Consider the following 21042-nt stretch of genomic DNA (forward strand, 5'->3'; position numbering starts at 1 on the left):
CGGACCTTCCAGAGGTTCGGCCACACCTCCTCTTGCACTTCCTTTTCTTGCTTCCTCTCCTTCCCTTTTGCTCCTCTTGCCTTTGTCCATGGCTTCCATGCTTGGCCAAGGGGCCTCCCACCGTGCATAGGACCGTCACGGTACCTGCAGAAGATACCAAAGTTCACGAGAGCATGGGGATGATAAAATAATGCATAAAGATTATCAAAATAAGCATTACTTTTCATCAACACAAAAAGAAGCCATAAGAGGACAATGAGGTGAAAACCTAAGAAAAATAAGAGGAAAAAGACCTAAATACTACCCCTAAGAGTGACATAAATGTCACTCATCACCCTCCCCTATATATATATTATTCACTTTTTTGCATGAACCAACAATAATTATAACTGTTTGTGTTCCATGAATCTTTTTTATAAATCTTGTATGTACGATTGTAGTATTTTATTTTTGTACCCTTAGACCAAGGCTGGAAATTAGCTGAGAAGTAATTATATTCTATTTTTATTTTCTCTGTTTGGTTCCCTTTCATTGATTTTATTCTTTTTATTTATTCTTTTTATTTATAAATACTAATAAAAGTTTATTGTTACTAACTTTGCTAAAATAATTTGACACACTTCTAGTTGGCGCTCTTGTTAGATTTATAATCTAGTCAAATTTCTTCTCCTTACATTGAGTTGTAATAGTAAAACAATTAAAATAAAAGCAAATTATATATCATTGGCAACAAAATTTTTACGCCAAAAATTGTTGGTGCATGGTAAGACTTTTATTACTCCGTAAGGTAGGATAGGATTGCATTATTACAGTTCACGATGACAACAAAATTGACGGGGCGCAAATATTGTGTTTGATTTTCACCACTTTTGGTATAGGACAGATATTTTTAGTTCCTACCACCTATCCAATTTAATGATCACGATTAAAAATAAACCTCATCATTTTAACCATTAATCTAAATTAGAACAACACATTAAAACTTTCAAACTACTACCTTAGCTTTCTAAACCGTTGAACATAATAAAAAAAATATATAATTTTTTTTTTTTGTTGATACCTTAAATATCTCACCAACTTTTCCTAATTAAATTGCTTGAAAAGTAACCTAATAAACTTTTATCACCTTTAATAATAATGCAACCAATATTCATCTTATCAATTTTGTCCCTCTTATTTGCTTTCATCTATCAAGTTCAATGTAGATCTTTATCCGAAACAATATCTCCAAGTTCACCACCAACATCATTAGAAACAACCGCCTTTGTTATCCCTCCATCACCGTCACCATCCATTGCCGCGGCCCCTTATAATGATCCCTCGTACGTTCTCTCACCAAGTTCCGCCCCAATCGCCATGCAAGACGCCGATGGGGATCCAATTGATCTCCCCATCACCTTCAACCCCTTTGACCTCAACCATGATCAACAAGAAGAATCATTAACCACCACCAACACGGCGGTTAATAACCCGGACGTAAAGAAAACTTGTGATGCCACGGATAATCCTGACCTTTGCATTTCCTCCTTAAAGCCATTCCTAATGCATAATAACATAATGGTGTTAAAAAAACGGACACGTTCTCTTTACTTGGGATGCAAGTTAAAGCGACGCAACAAGCCACGCAACTTGCCCTAGCCTTGAGTACTAAAAAATTAGGGCAAACCGATAATGATATGGATGTCCTTAGAGATTGCAAGGAGATGTACGATAATGCTTTGGATAATTTAGATAAGGTTGTAAAAGCACTTGAATCCAAAGATATTGGTACTATTAATAGTATGTTAAGCGCCACGATTTCGGATTTTGGTACGTGTGATGATGGTGTACAAGAAAGTGGTGGTACGTCTCCCTTGGTTGGTTATGGAAATAAATTGACTGAATTGGTTAGTAATTGTCTTGCCACAGTTTCTCTTATTAAGGATAATGGTGCGACGACATGATATTGAACACCATCTGGTTCCTCTTCGGTTTCTTTTAATTATCGGAATAATTTTTACTCTCAATACGACATTAAATTTAAGGATGAAGAAAATTATACGGGGTGTTTGGAATTTTTTTTTCCTAAATGAGATGTTGTGTTTGAAGATGAGAATTGAAGGAAAGAATTGGGGAGAATCCTGTTTCAAATTATGTCCCCTGTATTTTATACTCGGTCTAATCAATGATTGAAGTATAATTTTAGTAAGGTAAAGATTCATAGTGTCAATTTTTTCTTTGTTATATGTATTTCTATAAGGATTAGCTTCACGCACTTGGTCCTGCGACCCTTGCCTTAATGATAGCCTACCTAGCTGCTAGAGGAGTTCCCTAAATTCATCATATATGCATTACTGAGCTCATCCCACACTTTAGAGCAAAGAGTGACACGCACCTTGAATAGCAAATCAAAGTGCAAGCAATAACCGTAGTAATGAGTAAAAGTTCCAAGTGTAATAATGCATGTCAAGCCAAAATGATGGACAAAGGTAAAATTAGAGGCTAAGGGCCTGTTCTCTTACGTTGAAATTCAATTCAATTCAATTCAGTTCAGTTCAGTTCAGCTCCTAATTTCCTTCTCTTATAAAATATTCATTTCAGTTCAGTTCAGTTCAGTTCAGTTCAGTTCAGCTGAGTTCGGTAAATGAGAACAGGCCCTAAGTATAGTAAAGAGAAAATAAAATTAGGGATAAAAGCATGAAACTAATAATAACGTAGGGCTCATTATTATTGAAGTAGTAAATAGATATAACATAGATGTGCATGCATGGTACGTAGCTAGTTAGCTAGCTAGGAAAGAAACTAACTAACAAATAATTAAAGCACGTACATACATGCATGCATGTTAATTATGATGAGTGAGCCATGCATACTAATTACGAACGAAAGTACGTAGAATTACATAGTTCCAAAATTAGCACCAACAGATGCGAAGTTTTTGCCAGGGAGGATGTTAGCACTGCAGGTGGTCTTGGTAATTGGTTCCATGAAGCTCGAGAAAGTGGATGATACGTCGAGAGAAGCTTCGATTTGGTTCCAATTAATATTCTGGAAATCAGTGGCATCGCCACATTTGACGTAAACCTTGTTAGGATTGTTGGTGGTGGGAAATTTGGGAGCAGACCAAGCCAATAGCCATGCACAACTTTTAGCAGTACTGTTGTTGCCCAAGTACACTACGGCTCCCTTGGATCCATCGTTATCTGTCGCCGAATGAGTAAAGCTGTCGCCTTTGCTGACATCAATGACCGAAGGATATTCACCAGTCATCACTTCCCCATGCCAATCCTGATTCATTGAAAAATTAACCCTTCCAGGGGTGGAGTTCATCATCGAGACGACTGCACTGTTTTGTTGTTGACTATTGGCCGCTGCACCATTGTTCTGTTTCATCCCAATGTTTTTCGCCACCTCTACCATCTTCTCCACAATCTCTTTGTCTTGTGCATTCATCACAACTGTTTCTTGTGCTGAGGCCATTTTTTTCCTTCAGTACCTATAACAAATTTTAACTGCAAATTAGTAATTCAGTTTAACCCGATATATATATATATATATATAGATGACTTGCTTTAATATATTTGATAACAAATATAAATGCATACTATATATATGAAGACTCTTCTATGTATATGATATACATGACATTACCTTGATCGGAAGTTCGGATGTTGGTTATTTGTATGCTAGAGATCAGAAGCTTGTGTGTTGCACTGCGCCAATTACCTACCCATCCTTTGCATATTTATACACAAATCCTTACCTTATACATACTTGTTGTACTCCTATTAGCTTCTTCATAACCGTAGTGTATTGAATTCGATCTCTACTTTAGAAATTCACGCACTATTTTTGCATATATTCTCCACTTTAAATTGTCTACCTAGCCTTATTATTTACTTTTGCATATATTCTCTCTTATCATTAATGTGATGATAGATAGGTATATTGTTATCATCTCATTTAGTCCCATATGAATATCAATACTTGTAACTTTGGAAGGTCCACATTTTTTCAAACCAATGCAAGGATATAACTTATATGAGGGATGGGCGGAGAAATTGAGCTGAGGGATATAGCTGGTTAGAGCTTTTCTTCCAGTTTCAAATGATCCTAAGATCGATATTGACATATATATGTAAATGTTATGGCTAAATTTCATGTGGATCTTATGTTTTGTTATGAGATTGTTTCATTATTGGTTCAAAATAATATGGGGTTGTTAAAGTTATAAAGTACAAAATTTTCAAATAAAATCATATGAATCAAATAAACATCCTCCTTACGACTAAAAGATATGTTAGATAAAAACCTTTTAATAAGACTGCATTTTCTAGCTAGGGATATAAGAGTGGGATTTTCCATAATGTAAATATCGATATTAAAAGTAATTTAACATTACAATTGAAGTTGTTTAAAAAAAATTACAATTAAAGCGGCATAATCTAGTTCTTCATTACCGAATAAGAATTTTAAGAGAAGTAGTCAAAATAATGACACAATGTTATTCCTTTGTTTTGTGTATGATATTGTTTACCTCAAATTGAAATGATGATGTTAATTACTACTTACTGATAAAGTGATTATGAGTTGATGACATGCATTTCGTATTTTAAGAGAATAATAGCACTGCAATTTTCATTTTGTTTTGTCTACGAGAAGACAGGTACAATGAACATGTTTAAGCTAGACATGTAAAATTTGGTAAAACAGGACTAAACTTATTAGGGCCGTGATTAATAGCAATTGTAGCTTAAATTGGTCCATAGTTTTTGTGTATGTTATTAATCAAATAATGAAATAATCACCCAACCTTCCAGCAGTATATTAACTCTGTAGTGTTCTAGCTGAAATCTAATCTTTAGTAGTCCTCATCACCAAGTGTTCGAATCGAAGGTATCATGATCTTACTCTGGAGTCAATGAATGATGCTAACATTGTAAAGAATGCAAAATTCGAATAATACGTTACTAAAAATCTCGGATTAGTTACTGTAATAGTTGCAATTGCAAAATTTACAGGAAGAATTATTGAAGAAGATTGATTTTGATTTAATATATGTATGATCCTTAAATCATGGATATAAATTTATCAAAACTGAATATAATGGCCTGTTTTTCTCTTTAAAGTTGTGAATTAAGTTCTAATCCGAGATGTTTTTCTCTTTAAAATGTGGTGAGAATGATATGATTAGTATTCTTATTTTTCATGCTTAGGTTTTATCTTGTTTGAAATGAGTTGAATGAGTCTATTGACTTTGTGGCTATGATGCGAGCGTGTAGTATCATCAAAAATTGGGAGGAAGTGAGATGTGGATACTATGTCGTGTACTATATGTTTGAAACAGTTCAACATCACCGTAGTAATGAGGATCTTGTTAGTATGTGTTGTCAGATCTTTCACTACTAATTCATCAATTTATTTTAAATTGGCTACACTCTTGAATTGATTAGTTTTTGTTTTTGTGTCGTGTTAACAGGATTTTTGAAGAACAATACCTTATAATGGGGAGGAGATAAATGAGGTTCGAGATATTTAGTCAAACTATTTCATGATCAATGTTGAAATTTAGATTTAAACTTAGCTAAATCCATTTGTTTGTTAGACTTTTTTTTGTTTTAGTTCTTAGGCTTGAAATGAATGTATTTGGGGTACCAACATTTTGGGTTGGTCTTTGTTCTTGTGTTGGTTGATGATATCAATAATTTTGAGTTGTAAAATTTTGAGACTCTGCTGAAATTTACATTTAAATTCAATAATATTGCATTTTAATTTCAATTATTAGCGTTAGCATATTACTTTATACCACTAGCAAGGAAAACAGGTACTACAAACATATACAAGGCAATTATTATAATTTTAAAAAAAAAATTCACCTCATTTGCGTCACTCATTAAACAAACAAGTGATGCAAATACAACAATTTTGTATTGTCTACTCAGTCATTTGCGTCACTCCTATATAAATAAGTGACGCAAATAACAAATAAGAAGTTTATCAGAAGAGTCATTTGCGTCGCTCTTAATAAAGGAGTGACGCAAATAATAAAAAAGAAGTTTATCAGAAGAGTTATTTGCGTCGCTCCTTTATAAAGAAGTGACGCAAATAAGAGTCATTTGCGTCGCACTTTTATAAAGGAGTGACGCAAATAACAAAAAACAAGTTTATTAGAAGAGTTATTTGCGTCGCTCCTTTATAAAGGAGCGACGCAAATGACTCTTATTTGCGTCGCGCCTAGGAGCGACGCATATGACTTTTAAGTCATTTAAGTCGCGAGCAGTTGCGTCGCTCATAGAAGCGACGCAAATACACTATAAATGAGCGACGCAAATAAGCCTTTTTCTACTAGTGATTTAATGACGTTTGGAACCATAGATAACCATTATATGTTTTCATAAATGTCCGTGATAGGCTTGAGTTCAAGAAATCGGTGAATGTTTAGAACAGGCTAATTGAGCGTTTTAAGACAAATTAGATGGTTCCACCCACCCAATTGGACTCCTGGAGGGTATTGGGGACTATGGTAAACTTCTCGACAATTTTTATTTCCAAGAAAATAAAGGTCAAAAAATTTCAAAATTATTGAAGGTTATTATCCACGCATTTTAAGGAATTTTTGACGTTACGGGGTCCAGTGGCGAAAAGTCTTGAGACCCTAAAGGATACAGTTTAGGTTAATATAATGACGTTTGGAGCCATATATAACCATTAGATTTTGTTATAAATGTCCGTGGTAGGCTTGAGTTTACGAAATCGGTGCAAGTTTCGAATAGACAAATTGAGTGTTATAAGGCAAATTAGATGGTTCCACCCACCCAATTTGACTTCCGTAGGGTATTATGTACCATGGTAAACATCTCGGAAATTTTTCTTTATGGGAAAAAAAAAGGTCAAAAAATTCCAAAATTGAAGGCTATTATCCATGTTTTTTGAGGAATTTTTGACGTTACGGGTTCTGGTGGAGAAAAATCTTGAGACCCTAGGGGATGCATTTTAGGGTCATATAATGACGTTTGGAATCATATATGTCCATTATATGTAGTCATAAATGTCCGTTGTAGGCTTGAGTTCACGAATTCGGTGCAAATTTTAAACAGGAAAATTGAGTGTTTTTAGGCAAATTAGATGGTTTCACCCACTCAATTGGACTCCTGGAGGGTATTAGGTATCATGGTAAACATCTCGAAAAATTTTATTTTCGGGCAAAAAATGGTCAAAATATTTCAAAATTGAAGACTATTATCCACGCTTTTTGAGGAATTTTTGACGTTATGTGGTCCAGTGGAGAAAAGTCTTGAAACCATAAAGGATACATTTTAGGGTCATTTAATGACGTTTGGAACCATAGATAACCATTATATGTTTTCATAAATGTCCGCGATAGGCTTGAGTTCACGAAATCGGTGAGTGTTTAAAACAGGCTAATTGAGCGTTTTAAGGAAAATTAGAAGGTTCCACCCACCCAATTGGACTCCTGGAGGGTATTGGGGACTATGGTAAATTTATCGGCAATTTTTATATCCGAGCAAATAAAGGTCAAGCATTTACAAAATTGAAGGCTATTATCCACGCATTTTAAGTAATTTTTGACGTTACGGGGTTCGGTGGAGAAAAGTCTTGAGACCCTAAAGGATATTTTTTAGGGTAATATAATGACGTTTGGATCCATATATAACCATTATATGTTGTTAAAAATTTTTGTGGTAGACTTGAGTTTACGAAATAGGTGCAAGTTTCGAATGGACAAATTGAGTGTTATAAGGCAAATTAGATGGTTTCATGATAACTTGCTATTTGATATGATTTTAGGGTGTTTTGAACCTAGTTTACTTGATAAAATTTGCGTTTTGGTTCATTTTTACTGTATTATTATGCAATTTTTGTGTATCCTATGCTTCACGGGTTGTTGGTGTTTTTGTTGAGATTATAGGTTCAAAAAAACGACCAAATGGAGCCCATGGATACAAAGCCGAGGTTAGAAGCAAGAAGATGGTTAAAAGAAGCCAAGGAAAGGAGCAATATAGAAGAAAAGATGGAAAAAAGAGCTTAAAAGACCCTGCACGGCCGTGCCAGACCTTGCACGTCCGTGCAGGAGGTTCCAGAAAGTTTCAACAAGCTGCCAAGGCCTGCACGGCCGTGCTTAATTTTGTACATTATGGAAAATCCCACTCTTATATTCCTAACTAGAAAATGCAGTCTTATTAAAAGGTTTTTATCTAACATATCTTTTAGTCGTAAGGAGGATGTTTATTTGATTCATATGATTTTATTTGAAAATTTTGTACTTTATAACTTTAACAACCCCATATTATTTTGAACCAATAATGAAACAATCTCATAACAAAACATAAGATCCACATGAAATTTAGCCATAACATTTACATATATATGTCAATATCGATCTTAGGATCATTTGAAACTGGAAGAAAAGCTCTAACCAGCTATATCCCTCAGCTCAATTTCTCCGCCCATCCCTCATATAAGTTATATCCTTGCATTGGTTTGAAAAAATGTGGACCTTCCAAAGTTACAAGTATTGATATTCATATGGGACCAAATGAGATGATAACAATATACCTATCTATCATCACATTAATGATAAGAGAGAATATATGCAAAAGTAAATAATAAGGCTAGGTAGACAATTTAAAGTGGAGAATATATGCAAAAATAGTGCGTGAATTTCTAAAGTAGAGATCGAATTCAATACACTACGGTTATGAAGAAGCTAATAGGAGTACAACAAGTATGTATAAGGTAAGGATTTGTGTATAAATATGCAAAGGATGGGTAGGTAATTGGCGCAGTGCAACACACAAGCTTCTGATCTCTAGCATACAAATAACCAACATCCGAACTTCCGATCAAGGTAATGTCATGTATATCATATACATAGAAGAGTCTTCATATATATAGTATGCATTTATATTTGTTATCAAATATATTAAAGCAAGTCATCTATATATATATATATATATCGGGTTAAACTGAATTACTAATTTGCAGTTAAAATTTGTTATAGGTACTGAAGGAAAAAAATGGCCTCAGCACAAGAAACAGTTGTGATGAATGCACAAGACAAAGAGATTGTGGAGAAGATGGTAGAGGTGGCGAAAAACATTGGGATGAAACAGAACAATGGTGCAGCGGCCAATAGTCAACAACAAAACAGTGCAGTCGTCTCGATGATGAACTCCACCCCTGGAAGGGTTAATTTTTCAATGAATCAGGATTGGCATGGGGAAGTGATGACTGGTGAATATCCTTCGGTCATTGATGTCAGCAAAGGCGACAGCTTTACTCATTCGGCGACAGATAACGATGGATCCAAGGGAGCCGTAGTGTACTTGGGCAACAACAGTACTGCTAAAAGTTGTGCATGGCTATTGGCTTGGTCTGCTCCCAAATTTCCCACCACCAACAATCCTAACAAGGTTTACGTCAAATGTGGCGATGCCACTGATTTCCAGAATATTAATTGGAACCAAATCGAAGCTTCTCTCGACGTATCATCCACTTTCTCGAGCTTCATGGAACCAATTACCAAGACCACCTGCAGTGCTAACATCCTCCCTGGCAAAAACTTCGCATCTGTTGGTGCTAATTTTGGAACTATGTAATTCTACGTACTTTCGTTCGTAATTAGTATGCATGGCTCACTCATCATAATTAACATGCATGCATGTATGTACGTGCTTTAATTATTTGTTAGTTAGTTTCTTTCCTAGCTAGCTAACTAGCTACGTACCATGCATGCACATCTATGTTATATCTATTTACTACTTCAATAATAATGAGCCCTACGTTATTATTAGTTTCATGCTTTTATCCCTAATTTTATTTTCTCTTTACTATACTTAGGGCCTGTTCTCATTTACCGAACTCAGCTGAACTGAACTGAACTGAACTGAACTGAACTGAAATGAATATTTTATAAGAGAAGGAAATTAGGAGCTGAACTGAACTGAACTGAATTGAATTGAATTGAATTTCAACGTAAGAGAACAGACCCTTAGCCTCTAATTTTACCTTTGTCCATCATTTTGGCTAGACATGCATTATTACACTTGGAACTTTTACTCATTACTACGGTTATTGCTTGCACTTTGATTTTCTATTCAAGGTGCGTGTCACTCTTTGCTCTAAAGTGTGGGATGAGCTCAGTAATGCATATATGATGAATTTAGAGAACTCCTCTAGCAGCTAGGTAGGCTATCATTAAGGCAAGGGTCGCAGGACCAAGTGCGTGAAGCTAATCAAGTTGCTAGGATGACTAGATAGAAGCCGGAGATATCAATGGCCTTTTGTATTAGGCCTATGTTGTAACCCTTATAGAAATACATATAACAAAGAAAAAATTGACACTATGAATCTTTACCTTACTAAAATTATACTTCAATCATTGATTAGACCGAGTATAAAATACAGGGGACATAATTTGAAACAGGATTCTCCCCAATTCTTTCCTTCAATTCTCATCTTCAAACACAACATCTCATTTAGGAAAAAAAAATTCCAAACACCCCGTATAATTTTCTTCATCCTTAAATTTAATGTCGTATTGAGAGTAAAAATTATTCCGATAATTAAAAGAAACCGAAGAGGAACCAGATGGTGTTCAATATCATGTCGTCGCACCATTATCCTTAATAAGAGAAACTGTGGCAAGACAATTACTAACCAATTCAGTCAATTTATTTCCATAACCAACCAAGGGAGACGTACCACCACTTTCTTGTACACCATCATCACACGTACCAAAATCCGAAATCGTGGCGCTTAACATACTATTAATAGTACCAATATCTTTGGATTCAAGTGCTTTTACAACCTTATCTAAATTATCCAAAGCATTATCGTACATCTCCTTGCAATCTCTAAGGACATCCATATCATTATCGGTTTGCCCTAATTTTTTAGTACTCAAGGCTAGGGCAAGTTGCGTGGCTTGTTGCGTCGCTTTAACTTGCATCCCAAGTAAAGAGAACGTGTCCGTTTTTTTTAACACCATTATGTTATTATGCATTAGGAATGGCTTTAAGGAGGAAATGCAAAGGTCAGGATTATCCGTGGCATCACAAGTTTTCTTTACGTCCGGGTTATTAGCCGCCGTGTTGGTGGTGGTTAATGATTCTTCTTGTTGATCATGGTTGAGGTCAAAGGGGTTGAAGGTGATGGGGAGATCAATTGGATCCCCATCGGCGTCTTGCATGGCGATTGGGGCGGAACTTGGTGAGAGAACGTACGAGGGATCATTATAAGGGGCCGCGGCAATGGATGGTGACGGTGATGGAGGGATAACAAAGGCGGTTGTTTCTAATGATGTTGGTGGTGAACTTGGAGATATTGTTTCGGATAAAGATCTACATTGAACTTGATAGATGAAAGCAAATAAGAGGGACAAAATTGATAAGATGAATATTGGTTGCATTATCATTAAAGGTGATAAAAGTTTATTAGGTTACTTTTCAAGCAATTTAATTAGGAAAAGTTGGTGAGATATTTAAGGTATCAACAAAAAAAAAAAATTATATATTTTTTTTTATTATGTTAAACGGTTTAGAAAGCTAAGGTAGTAGTTTGAAAGTTTTAATGTGTTGTTCTAATTTAGATTAATGGTTAAAATGATGAGGTTTATTTTTAATCGTGATCATTAAATTGGATAGGTGGTAGGAACTAAAAATATCTGTCCTATACCAAAAGTGGTGAAAATCAAACACAATATTTGCGCCCCGTCAATTTTGTTGTCATCGTGAACTGTAATAATGCAATCCTATCCTACCTTACGGAGTAATAAAAGTCTTACCATGCACCAACAATTTTTGGCGTAAAAATTTTGTTGCCAATGATATATAATTTGCTTTTATTTTAATTGTTTTACTATTACAACTCAATGTAAGGAGAAGAAATTTGACTAGATTATAAATCTAACAAGAGCGCCAACTAGAAGTGTGTCAAATTATTTTAGCAAAGTTAGTAACAATAAACTTTTATTAGTATTTATAAATAAAAAGAATAAAATCAATGAAAGGGAACCAAACAGAGAAAATAAAAATAGAATATAATTACTTCTCAGCTAATTTCCAGCCTTGGTCTAAGGGTACAAAAATAAAATACTACAATCGTACATACAAGATTTATAAAAAAAGATTCATGGAACACAAACAGTTATAATTATTGTTGGTTCATGCAAAAAAGTGAATAATATATATATATATATAGGGGAGGGATCCGGTGAGAATAGGTTCATATGTGAGAATTCATACTTATATGAGAACTGATCTACAATTTAGAACACGTGAGTAAAAATTTAGAACATACGAGTAAAAATTTAGAACATGCGACTAAAATTTAAATTTAGAACATATGAATAATAATTTAGAACATATGACTAATAATTTTGAACATGTGTGTGAGCAATAATATAGAACATCTAATTCAAGAATTAGAACATGTGAATTAAAATTTTAAAAAATTGCTTTATGAAATTTAGAACATGTGAATAAAAATTTTAGAACACTTGGTATAAAATATAGAAAATGGGAGTAAAAATATTGAACATATAATTTAAAATATAGAACATGTGAGTAAAAATTGGAACATATGCTTTCGAATTTTGAACATATAACTAAAAATCTTAAAACACATGCACGTTTTAAAATTTAGAACATAAAAGTTAAAATTTCGGAATAAGTCATTCGAAATTTATAACATCTAACTTAACTAATTTATGGTTTAGAACATGTGAGTATTAATTTAGAACATCTTATTTTAATTTAGAACACCAGGGAAAAAAGTTTAGAGTATCAGATTTAAAATTTAGAACATACGAGTAAAAATTTAGAACATAAAAAGTGTTCTCACATAAGGAAAATTCTCATATAAGAAAAATTCTCACGAGATTTAATAGGGAATAATAGTGGATATGAGGTATTAATAAGAAAATCAATGGAGATCGGATCAATGACTTCAAAAATTTTATTGTGAAGATCGGATCTGTGTTTAACCATATTCAAATAGCTAAATCAATCATTGTGTCTTTCATAACCATTAAACGTGTGAAACGTGTCTTTAATTACGGTCCAACGTAATAACAAGCAATCAGCACGCAGCATTCTTCAAACTTGTATTTGGAGTTGAAATAATAATAAGGTTTGGCTTTCCAACCAAACCTGTGAGGAATAGCTATTGATCGAGCTTTACAAATAAATATATTTTAAAATAAACTTGTTGACATGTTATCATTATATCTATACGAAGGAGAGTAATTTCTAGCTTAGGGCTAAAACAAACATGGTAAGAAGTGTCAAATACTGATCCAATCAATTCAAATCTACCTGAATAAAGCCTATATGATTCCAAACGACATTATATGAGCCCGAGATATATCCCCTAAAATCTCAAGCCTTTTCGACACCGAATCCCGAAACCTCCAAAATTTCTCAAAAAGCATGGATATTAGCCTTCAATTTTGAAATTTTTTAACTTATTTTCGCACGAAAAATTAAAATTGCAGAAATGTTTACCGTGGTCCCTAATACTCTCCGGTAGTCCAATTGGGTGGGTGAAACCATCCAATTTGCCTTTAAACGACCAATTTACCGGTTTACAACTTGCACCGATTTCATTAACTCAGGCATACCATGAACATTTATTACAACAAATAATGATTATATATGGTTCCAAACAACATTATATGACCCCGAGATATGTCCCTAGAATTTCTAGACTTTTCGACACCGGGTCTCGAAACCTCTAAAATTTCTCAAAAAAACGTGGATATTAGTCTTCAATTTTGGAATTTTTTGACTTTTTTCGCCCGGAAATAAAAAATTCCGAAAAGTTTACCATAGTCTCTAATACCCTCCGGGAGTCCAATTGGGTGGGTAGAACCATCCAATTTACCTTTAAACGACCAATTTAACGGTTTACAACTTGCACCAATTTTATTAATTAATTCAAGCCTACCACAAACATTTATGACAACAAATAATGATCATATTTGGTTCCAAATGGCATTATATGACCCTGAAATGTATCTCATATAATTTCAAAACTTTTCAATACCGGGCCCCGAAACCTCCAAAATTTCTCAAAAAGCGTGGATATTAGCCTTCAATTTTGGAATTTTTTGACTTTTTTTCGCCAGGAAATAAAAATTGTCGAAATATTTTCCATGGTCCCTAATATCCTCCGGGAGTCTAATTGGGTGTGTTAAACCATTCAATTTGCTTTTAAACGGACAATTTGTCGGTTTATAACTTGTATAGATTTCATTAACTCAAGCCTACTACGAACATTTATGACAATATATAATGATCATATATGGTTCCAAACGGCATTATATGACCCCGAGATGTATCCCCTAAAATCTTAAGCATTTTCGACATGCATCGAGCTTGAAATCTCCAAAATTGGCCGTTTAAAGGCAAATTGGATGGTTCCACCAACCCAATTGGACTCCCGGAAGATATTAGGGACCATGATAAAATTTTTGGCATTTTTTTTTCCGGGCGAAAAAAGTAAAAAAAAAATTCCAAAATTGAAGACTAATATCCACGCTTTTTGAGAAATTTTAGAGGTTTTGGGGCCCGGCGTCGAAAAGTCATGAAATTCTAGGGATACATCTCGGGGTCATGTAATGCTGTTTGGAACCATATATGATCATTATTTATTGTCATAAATGTTCGTGGTAGGCTTGAGTTAATGAAATCGCTGCAAATTGTAAACCGGTAAATTGGTTGTTTAAAGGCAAATTGGATGGTTCCACCCACCCAATGGGACTCCCGGACGGTATTAGGGACCATGGTAAACATTTCGGCAATTTTTATTTCTGGGCGAAAAAAGTCAAAATTTTCAAAATTGAAGGCTAATATTCACGTTTTTTGAGAAATTTTGGAGGATTTGAATCCCGGTGTCAAAAAGTCTTGAAATTTTAGGAGATACATTTCGGGGTCATTTAATGCCGTTTGGAACCATATATGATCATTATTTGTTGTCATAAATGTTCGTGGTAGGCTTGTGTTGATGAAATCGGTGCAAGTTATTAACCGGTAAATAGGCCGTTTATAGGCAAATTGGATGGTTCCCCCACCCAATTGGACTCCTGAAGATATTAGGGACCATGGTAAACATTTCAGCAACTATTTTTTTCGGGCGAAAAAAAGTCTAAAAATTCAAAAATTAAAGGCTATTATCCACGCTTTTGAGAAATTTTGAAGGTTTCAGGGTCCGGTATCGAAAAGCCTTGATATTCTAGGGAATAAATTTTGGGGTCATATAATTTCGTTTGGAACTATATATGATTAGTATTTGTTGTCATAAATGTTTGTGGTAGGCTTGAGTTAATGAAATTGGTGCAAGTTGCCAACTGGTAAATTAGCCGTTTTAAGGCAAATTGAATGGTTCCCAACCACCCAATTGGACTATCGGGGGGTATTGGGGACCATGGTAAAAATTTGAGCAATTTATATTTTCTAGCGAAAAAAAGTAAAAATTTTCCAAAATTGAAGGCTAATGTCAACGTTTTTTTGAGAAATTTTTGAGGTTTCGGGGCCCGATGTCACAGAGTCTTGAGAATTTAAGGAATATATCTGGGGGGTCATATAATAATGTCATTTGGAACCATATATGATCATTATATGTTGTCATAGATGTTAGTGGAAGGCTTTAGTTAATGAAATCAGTGCCAGCTGTAAACTGGTAAATTAGCTGTTTAAAGGCAAATTGGATGGATACACCTACCCAATTGAACTCCCGGAGGGTATTAGGAACCACGGTAAAAATTTCGACAATTTTAATTCCGAGCGAAAAAAATTTAAAAAAATTCCAAAATTAAAGGCTTATATCCACGCTTTTTGAGAAAATTTTGAGGTTGGGGACGTTGTCGAAAAAACTTGAGATTTTAGAAAATACATCTCGGAGTCATATAATGCCGTTTGGAACCATATATGATCATTATATGTATTGATAAATGTTCGTGGTAGGCTTGAGTTAATGAAATTCGTGCAAGTTGTAAGCCTGTAAATAAATTTGTCGTTTAAAGGGAAATTTGATAGTTCCATCAACCCTTGGACTCCCGGAGAGTATTAGGGACCACGGTAAACATTTCGGCAATTTTTATTTGCCGGTGAAAAAAAGTCAAAAAATTCCAAAATTGAAGACTAATATCCACGTTTTTTGAGAAATTTTAGAGGTTTTGGGGCCCGACTTTGAAAAGTCTTAAAATTTTAGGGGATACATCTCGGGGGTCATATATTGCTGTTTGGAACCATATATGATCATGATTTGTTGTCATAAATGTTCGTGGTAGGCTTGAGTTCATGAAATATGTGCAAGTTGTAAATCTGTAAATTGGTCATTTAAATGCAAATTGTATAGTTCCACCCACCCAAAGGGACTACCAGATGGTATTAGGGACCATGGTAAACATTTTGGTATTTTTTTTATTTCGGTCGAAAAAAAGTCAAAAATTTCAAAATTGAAGGCTAATATCTACATTTTTTGAGAAAATTTAGAGGATTCTGGGCCCGGTGTCGAAAAGTCTTGAAATTCTATAGGATACATTTCGGGGTCATATATTGCCGTTTGGAACCATATATGATCATTATATGTTGTCTTAAATGTTCGTGGTAAAACTTGAGTTAATGAAATCGATGCACGTTGTAAACCGGTAAATTGGTCGATTAAAGGCAAATTGGATGGTTCTACCCAGCCAATTGCACTACCGGAGGGTATTAGGGACCATGGTAAACATTTTGGTAATTTTTATTTATAGGTGAAAATAAGTCAAAAAAATTCTAAAATTAAAGGCTAATATCCACTCTTTTTGAGAAATTTTGGAGGTTTCGGCCTCGAAGATGAGTCAAGTAGGTACGTGAGTTGGTCAAATGTGGTACGAAATGGCCAAATCTAAGATGAGCCGTGCACAATCATTGATTGGGTTCGGGTTTTAATTGAATGAGCATCATATCATTTTAAATTTTTTGCATGAAACTGGTACAACCTTGATGACAACCTACATGGTAGTCCGCTTATTTTTTTTACCAATTCACATTAAAATAAAATAGCCATTGGCATTATGTGTGGCCTTGTCCAACCCATTGATCTAGTTGATCGTGTTTAAGTAAGAGTATCTTTTGACAAATGATGTGTCTCGTGCATTAGCGCAGTTACATTTTATTTATAGTGATACAAATTTTTAATTACAAATTTTGTTATATCTTAAATAATAATATTGCTACATGTGACTGTGGTGGTAATAATTTATTGTTCCTCTTAAATTCGACCATGAATTTTTCAAATATATTATTATACAAAGTACTAAACAATAGCTAGTACTATTATTGAAAACATTTGTAAATATCAATTAGGTTAGATGATTATACCCAAGATTGACATGGATCAAATCTGTTTTTGTAATATACCCTTGTAGTACTCTCTACATAAAAAAATTTAGATTTCACTTAGGAATTACTTAATTTTATTTACTTAAAAAACACACCAGCTTAGCATGCACTTAAAAAAAGATATTAAGTTAAGTAAATGGTCAATCGATAATAATTTTATTATTGTCAATAAGAAAAAAGTGTTACGTTGTTAGCTTGTACAAGCAATTAAAATTTTATTGCTTAGTTCGGTCGTTTACGTTTTATAATCATTTCATGAGCCAAGAAAAAAATGTTGCAAGTACACATTAAAATAGAGAAAATGCATACGAATATAATGTACTCCGTATTTATAATACATTAATAAAATGGTCAAAGGTTATACTGTTTGATGACCATTATACTTATCAAAGAGCTAATAAAGCACAATAACTCACCAGTTGAAACCTAATTAAGGCTCAACTCATAATTATTATTGTATACTCAACATGTAAAACCCACAATATAATAGCATATATATGGTAAAACCATGTTGATGATGTAGCTAAAAGAGCAATTGAAACATAAAACCACATTATGTTTATTTTATTTTTATTTTATTTTATTTATTTTTTATTTTACAAAAGAACTAAGAAAAAAACTAATAATGAAAATATAGCAATTGCCTACGACAAGCACATCCAGACAACCAGTGAGTTAGTGAAACCCAAGCCCGAGGAACTTTTCGGAAAAAACCACATTATGTTGTCACAATATATAGGACTTGCATGTTGCGCATCACTTGATCAATGTTATCAAGAGTTTAATTAACTCTGAGTAGTAATAATAGTCCTTTCATATTTCTCCAATGACTTAACCAACTCATTAAAATTCTTTCCATTGCCAAATCCACCACACCCACCCTTTTGATAAAACTTGCCATCTTCTCCTTGAATCATACACCCAATTCTTTGTATCACCTCAATGAATATAGTAAGCCTATCTCCAATAGGCTTTGTAAATGTTTGGATTATAACACCTTCATGGTCCTTGTCCACCTTAAGCCCTAGCGCCTCGCATTCTTGTATTTCCTCCTCCGTTAAGAAACCGCTAGCCACCGCCTTTAGTTTTTGGTAGTAATCGCCTTCTGGTGGTGGCATGAAGTCGAATAATGACGTCTTCTTCATCTCTCTTAGGGTTTTGAATATATCGTTAGTAATGAGAGCCAAGTGTTGCACTCCTGGACCGTTGTTACGTTTTATGAACGTCTCAATGGGACTTTTAATTGTCTGACCATACACTGGCTCGCTGAAGTTTAGGAAAACAGATTCGTCGTTGTTTGCTAAGAACACGGATTGGAGTCCGGATTCGGTGACTCCAACTAGGTCTTCGGCTGCAAACTCTACGAACTCGTGGAGACCGGTTATCCTCATTATGTATTCCATGACGGAGGCTAGCTCAGGCACGCTTCATGCGGCGTGGTCTAGGCTATTGAACCCGAATTCGGTTCCTGATCCATGTACTTGAGTAAAATTTGGGTAGAAAGTTGTTGCAAATAGATGTATGTGCGTGGCTGACCAATCGAAGGACTACATCACCGAAGAGATGGACCTCGGCGAGGAGGGTATGACCGTCCTCTAAGAGGATGGGAGGGGAGGAAGGGCGAGCCCCGGCTGCTACACTAGTGGCGTAGGCGGACTTTAGCATCGTCCACCTCAAGGGCAATAGCGCGAACTCCAAAACCCATGAGTTGGACATAAAAGAGGAGTGGGATTCATAGTTAAACGTAGGTATGGAGGCCGTTGGAGACGAAGATTGAGTGTAAGGAGCGGTGAAGAGGAAGCGGAGGTCACCGCTACGCAACACGTAGGAGGCGTGTACAAGGTTGCCGGTAGAATGGTCAGATTTGGCAACGGTAGGCATGCCAAGCCCCTTTAGAAAAAAGGAGGCTCGTGTTGGATGCGTCACCACACCAAAACTCGATGTGGTGGAACCTTTTTACCTTAAATTTATCTGATTTCGGGTTTTGATCGCACAAACTTATGAAAAGCTTTGTAGTTTAAATGACTTTTTCATGACTACCATCAACTTGATTTGCCATTTTTTTTTTTCTTGAAAACTCTACTATATATATAAAACTCAACTCCGATCCAAATACCAACTTATGATCGAGGTGATTACTTGTATTGAACAGGAATTGAATGAGGAAGTTTATTAATAGCTTAGAGCCTTTTATAGAAACTTTAGTACCCCATTTTTCTAACGAATGCATGATGCATGAAGCTTACGCTATGTTGTACGTTAGCACACAATAAGAAATTAAAGATTCTTTAAAAATTTTTGTCATGACTTACTGAATGATGGATCTAAGTTAACTCCTTGAATCCACTTTTAAAAACAAATTAAAGATCCACTTGAATTGTTTATATTACTAACAATAATCAAAGACTAATAAAACCTGCAAAATTTGTAGTCATATTTTTTAATCACATCACATGCATGTGATGCATCTTGCTTGGCCATGATAAAACTACCCATCTTTTGTAATTGCTTGTCTTCAATTTTCAGGAACTCGATTTTGATTCGATCTGAAAAAGCAAGGCATTTGAATTTCTAAATTGGGATAAAAAAAAAGTTAATAATATTATGAATTTCACATTAACACCTACAGAGTATCGATCTAAAAATGTTTTATATGATTATGCTGTATTGTTAATTTTTAATACTCTGTACATCAATAAAAATGTATAGTCAATGCAAAGTACTTTGTATATAAATGTTGATAATAGAAGGGTATAAATTATTTTAGAATAGAGGAAGTAAATAATACGAAAGTGTTTAGAGTTACGTATTTTACCAAGATCATTATTATTTAATCCGATTCTAAAAAAGAAATTGGCCGGATTTTTTTCTTCATCAACACTTTTGTTATTCGTATAGGAGATGTCTATTCCAAAGTTTAAAATTTAGTTACAGTAACATAATCAAATCGACCAATAGTTTAAATACAAATTGAAGTCCAAAATATAATTTACTCAATTTGCAAGGTTAAGCGTCATGCATCACATGATAATATTTACGTATAAAAAGACTTACCTCTTGAAGTTCCAAAAGTTATTTGACCAAAGCTTTTACTTGAATTAATTAATGAACTTTACATTTAATTATTCAGTAGTGTACCAACGAATGCCGTGTCGAAGAAACTTACTACTATAAAATTATGGGATAGTTTACAATAGCTATTATACAATATTATAAGATTTATAACCACTATAAATTTTCAATTCAAACCATACACTTTAGTTTTTAAATCCCTCCATCCATTCATTTGGTCGACTATATATACTTTGAAAATAATAATATATACTATAAAACCAAAAAAAAAAAAAAAGTTCTCTTGCTTTCTCTTTTCAATCTGGTGAAGTGTAACCTATTCAAACGAAACATATAAGTGCACCATATAGATAAATGGATTAAAAGTTCGTGAATGAGTTTAGCACTTTATAAAGTTAAAAGATGACTACTCTGGCCTCTTATTATTATTGCAAATGATTTTACAATTGAACCACCTTAGACTTGTAAAGTGGACTCACTTTTAATGATGAATTGATGGAATGATGGGTATAATCAAATATGACATAGTCCCATCCCATATATAATACAAAGTACAATTTCTTTGATTCACACTTAAATTAGT

The 21042-nt window shown here is 34.2% G+C and overlaps 4 protein-coding genes and 1 long non-coding RNA gene across 5 annotated transcripts; 2 read left to right on the forward strand and 3 right to left on the reverse strand.

The window, feature by feature from the left end:
• Window positions 1–2677: 2677 nt before the first annotated feature.
• LOC110738244 (jasmonate-induced protein homolog) lies at window positions 2678–3785 on the reverse strand. The gene is made up of 2 exons (XM_021918620.1): window positions 3631–3785; window positions 2678–3475 (listed from the first exon to the last, which is right to left on the reverse strand). The coding sequence occupies exon 2, from the start codon at window positions 3457–3459 to the stop codon at window positions 2878–2880; it is 582 nt and encodes a 193-aa protein (XP_021774312.1). The 5' UTR covers window positions 3460–3475; window positions 3631–3785; the 3' UTR covers window positions 2678–2877.
• A 903-nt stretch (window positions 3786–4688) lies between these two features.
• Window positions 4689–5735, forward strand: LOC110738205. Its single transcript, XR_002514576.1, has 2 exons — window positions 4689–5359; window positions 5459–5735. It is a non-coding gene; the product is annotated as an uncharacterized LOC110738205 (long non-coding RNA).
• Window positions 5736–8690: 2955 nt separating this feature from the next.
• Window positions 8691–9799, forward strand: LOC110738245 (jasmonate-induced protein homolog). The gene is made up of 2 exons (XM_021918621.1): window positions 8691–8848; window positions 9002–9799. Exon 2 carries the CDS (start codon window positions 9018–9020, stop codon window positions 9597–9599), a length of 582 nt encoding a protein of 193 aa, XP_021774313.1. The 5' UTR covers window positions 8691–8848; window positions 9002–9017; the 3' UTR covers window positions 9600–9799.
• An 804-nt stretch (window positions 9800–10603) lies between these two features.
• LOC110738195 (pectinesterase inhibitor 6-like) lies at window positions 10604–11410 on the reverse strand. The gene has a single exon (XM_021918567.1). It carries the CDS (start codon window positions 11408–11410, stop codon window positions 10604–10606), a length of 807 nt encoding a protein of 268 aa, XP_021774259.1.
• A 6696-nt stretch (window positions 11411–18106) lies between these two features.
• Window positions 18107–18860, reverse strand: LOC110738206 (4-hydroxyphenylpyruvate dioxygenase-like). The gene has a single exon (XM_021918574.1). It carries the CDS (start codon window positions 18788–18790, stop codon window positions 18173–18175), a length of 618 nt encoding a protein of 205 aa, XP_021774266.1. The 5' UTR covers window positions 18791–18860; the 3' UTR covers window positions 18107–18172.
• Between the last annotated feature and the right edge of the window lie 2182 nt (window positions 18861–21042).

The sequence above is a fragment of the Chenopodium quinoa genome, unplaced genomic scaffold (assembly GCF_001683475.1).
Source record: "Chenopodium quinoa cultivar QQ74 unplaced genomic scaffold, ASM168347v1, whole genome shotgun sequence".
In the NCBI taxonomy this organism is placed as follows: Eukaryota; Viridiplantae; Streptophyta; class Magnoliopsida; order Caryophyllales; family Amaranthaceae; genus Chenopodium; species Chenopodium quinoa.

Bases quoted from the DNA above. Each gene is read 5' to 3' on its own strand.
- LOC110738244 (XM_021918620.1), bottom strand. From the start codon at position 3,459: ATGGCCTCAGCACAAGAAACAGTTGTGATGAATGCACAAGACAAAGAG.
- LOC110738245 (XM_021918621.1), top strand. From the start codon at position 9,018: ATGGCCTCAGCACAAGAAACAGTTGTGATGAATGCACAAGACAAAGAG.
- LOC110738195 (XM_021918567.1), bottom strand. From the start codon at position 11,410: ATGCAACCAATATTCATCTTATCAATTTTGTCCCTCTTATTTGCTTTC.
- LOC110738206 (XM_021918574.1), bottom strand. From the start codon at position 18,790: ATGGAATACATAATGAGGATAACCGGTCTCCACGAGTTCGTAGAGTTT.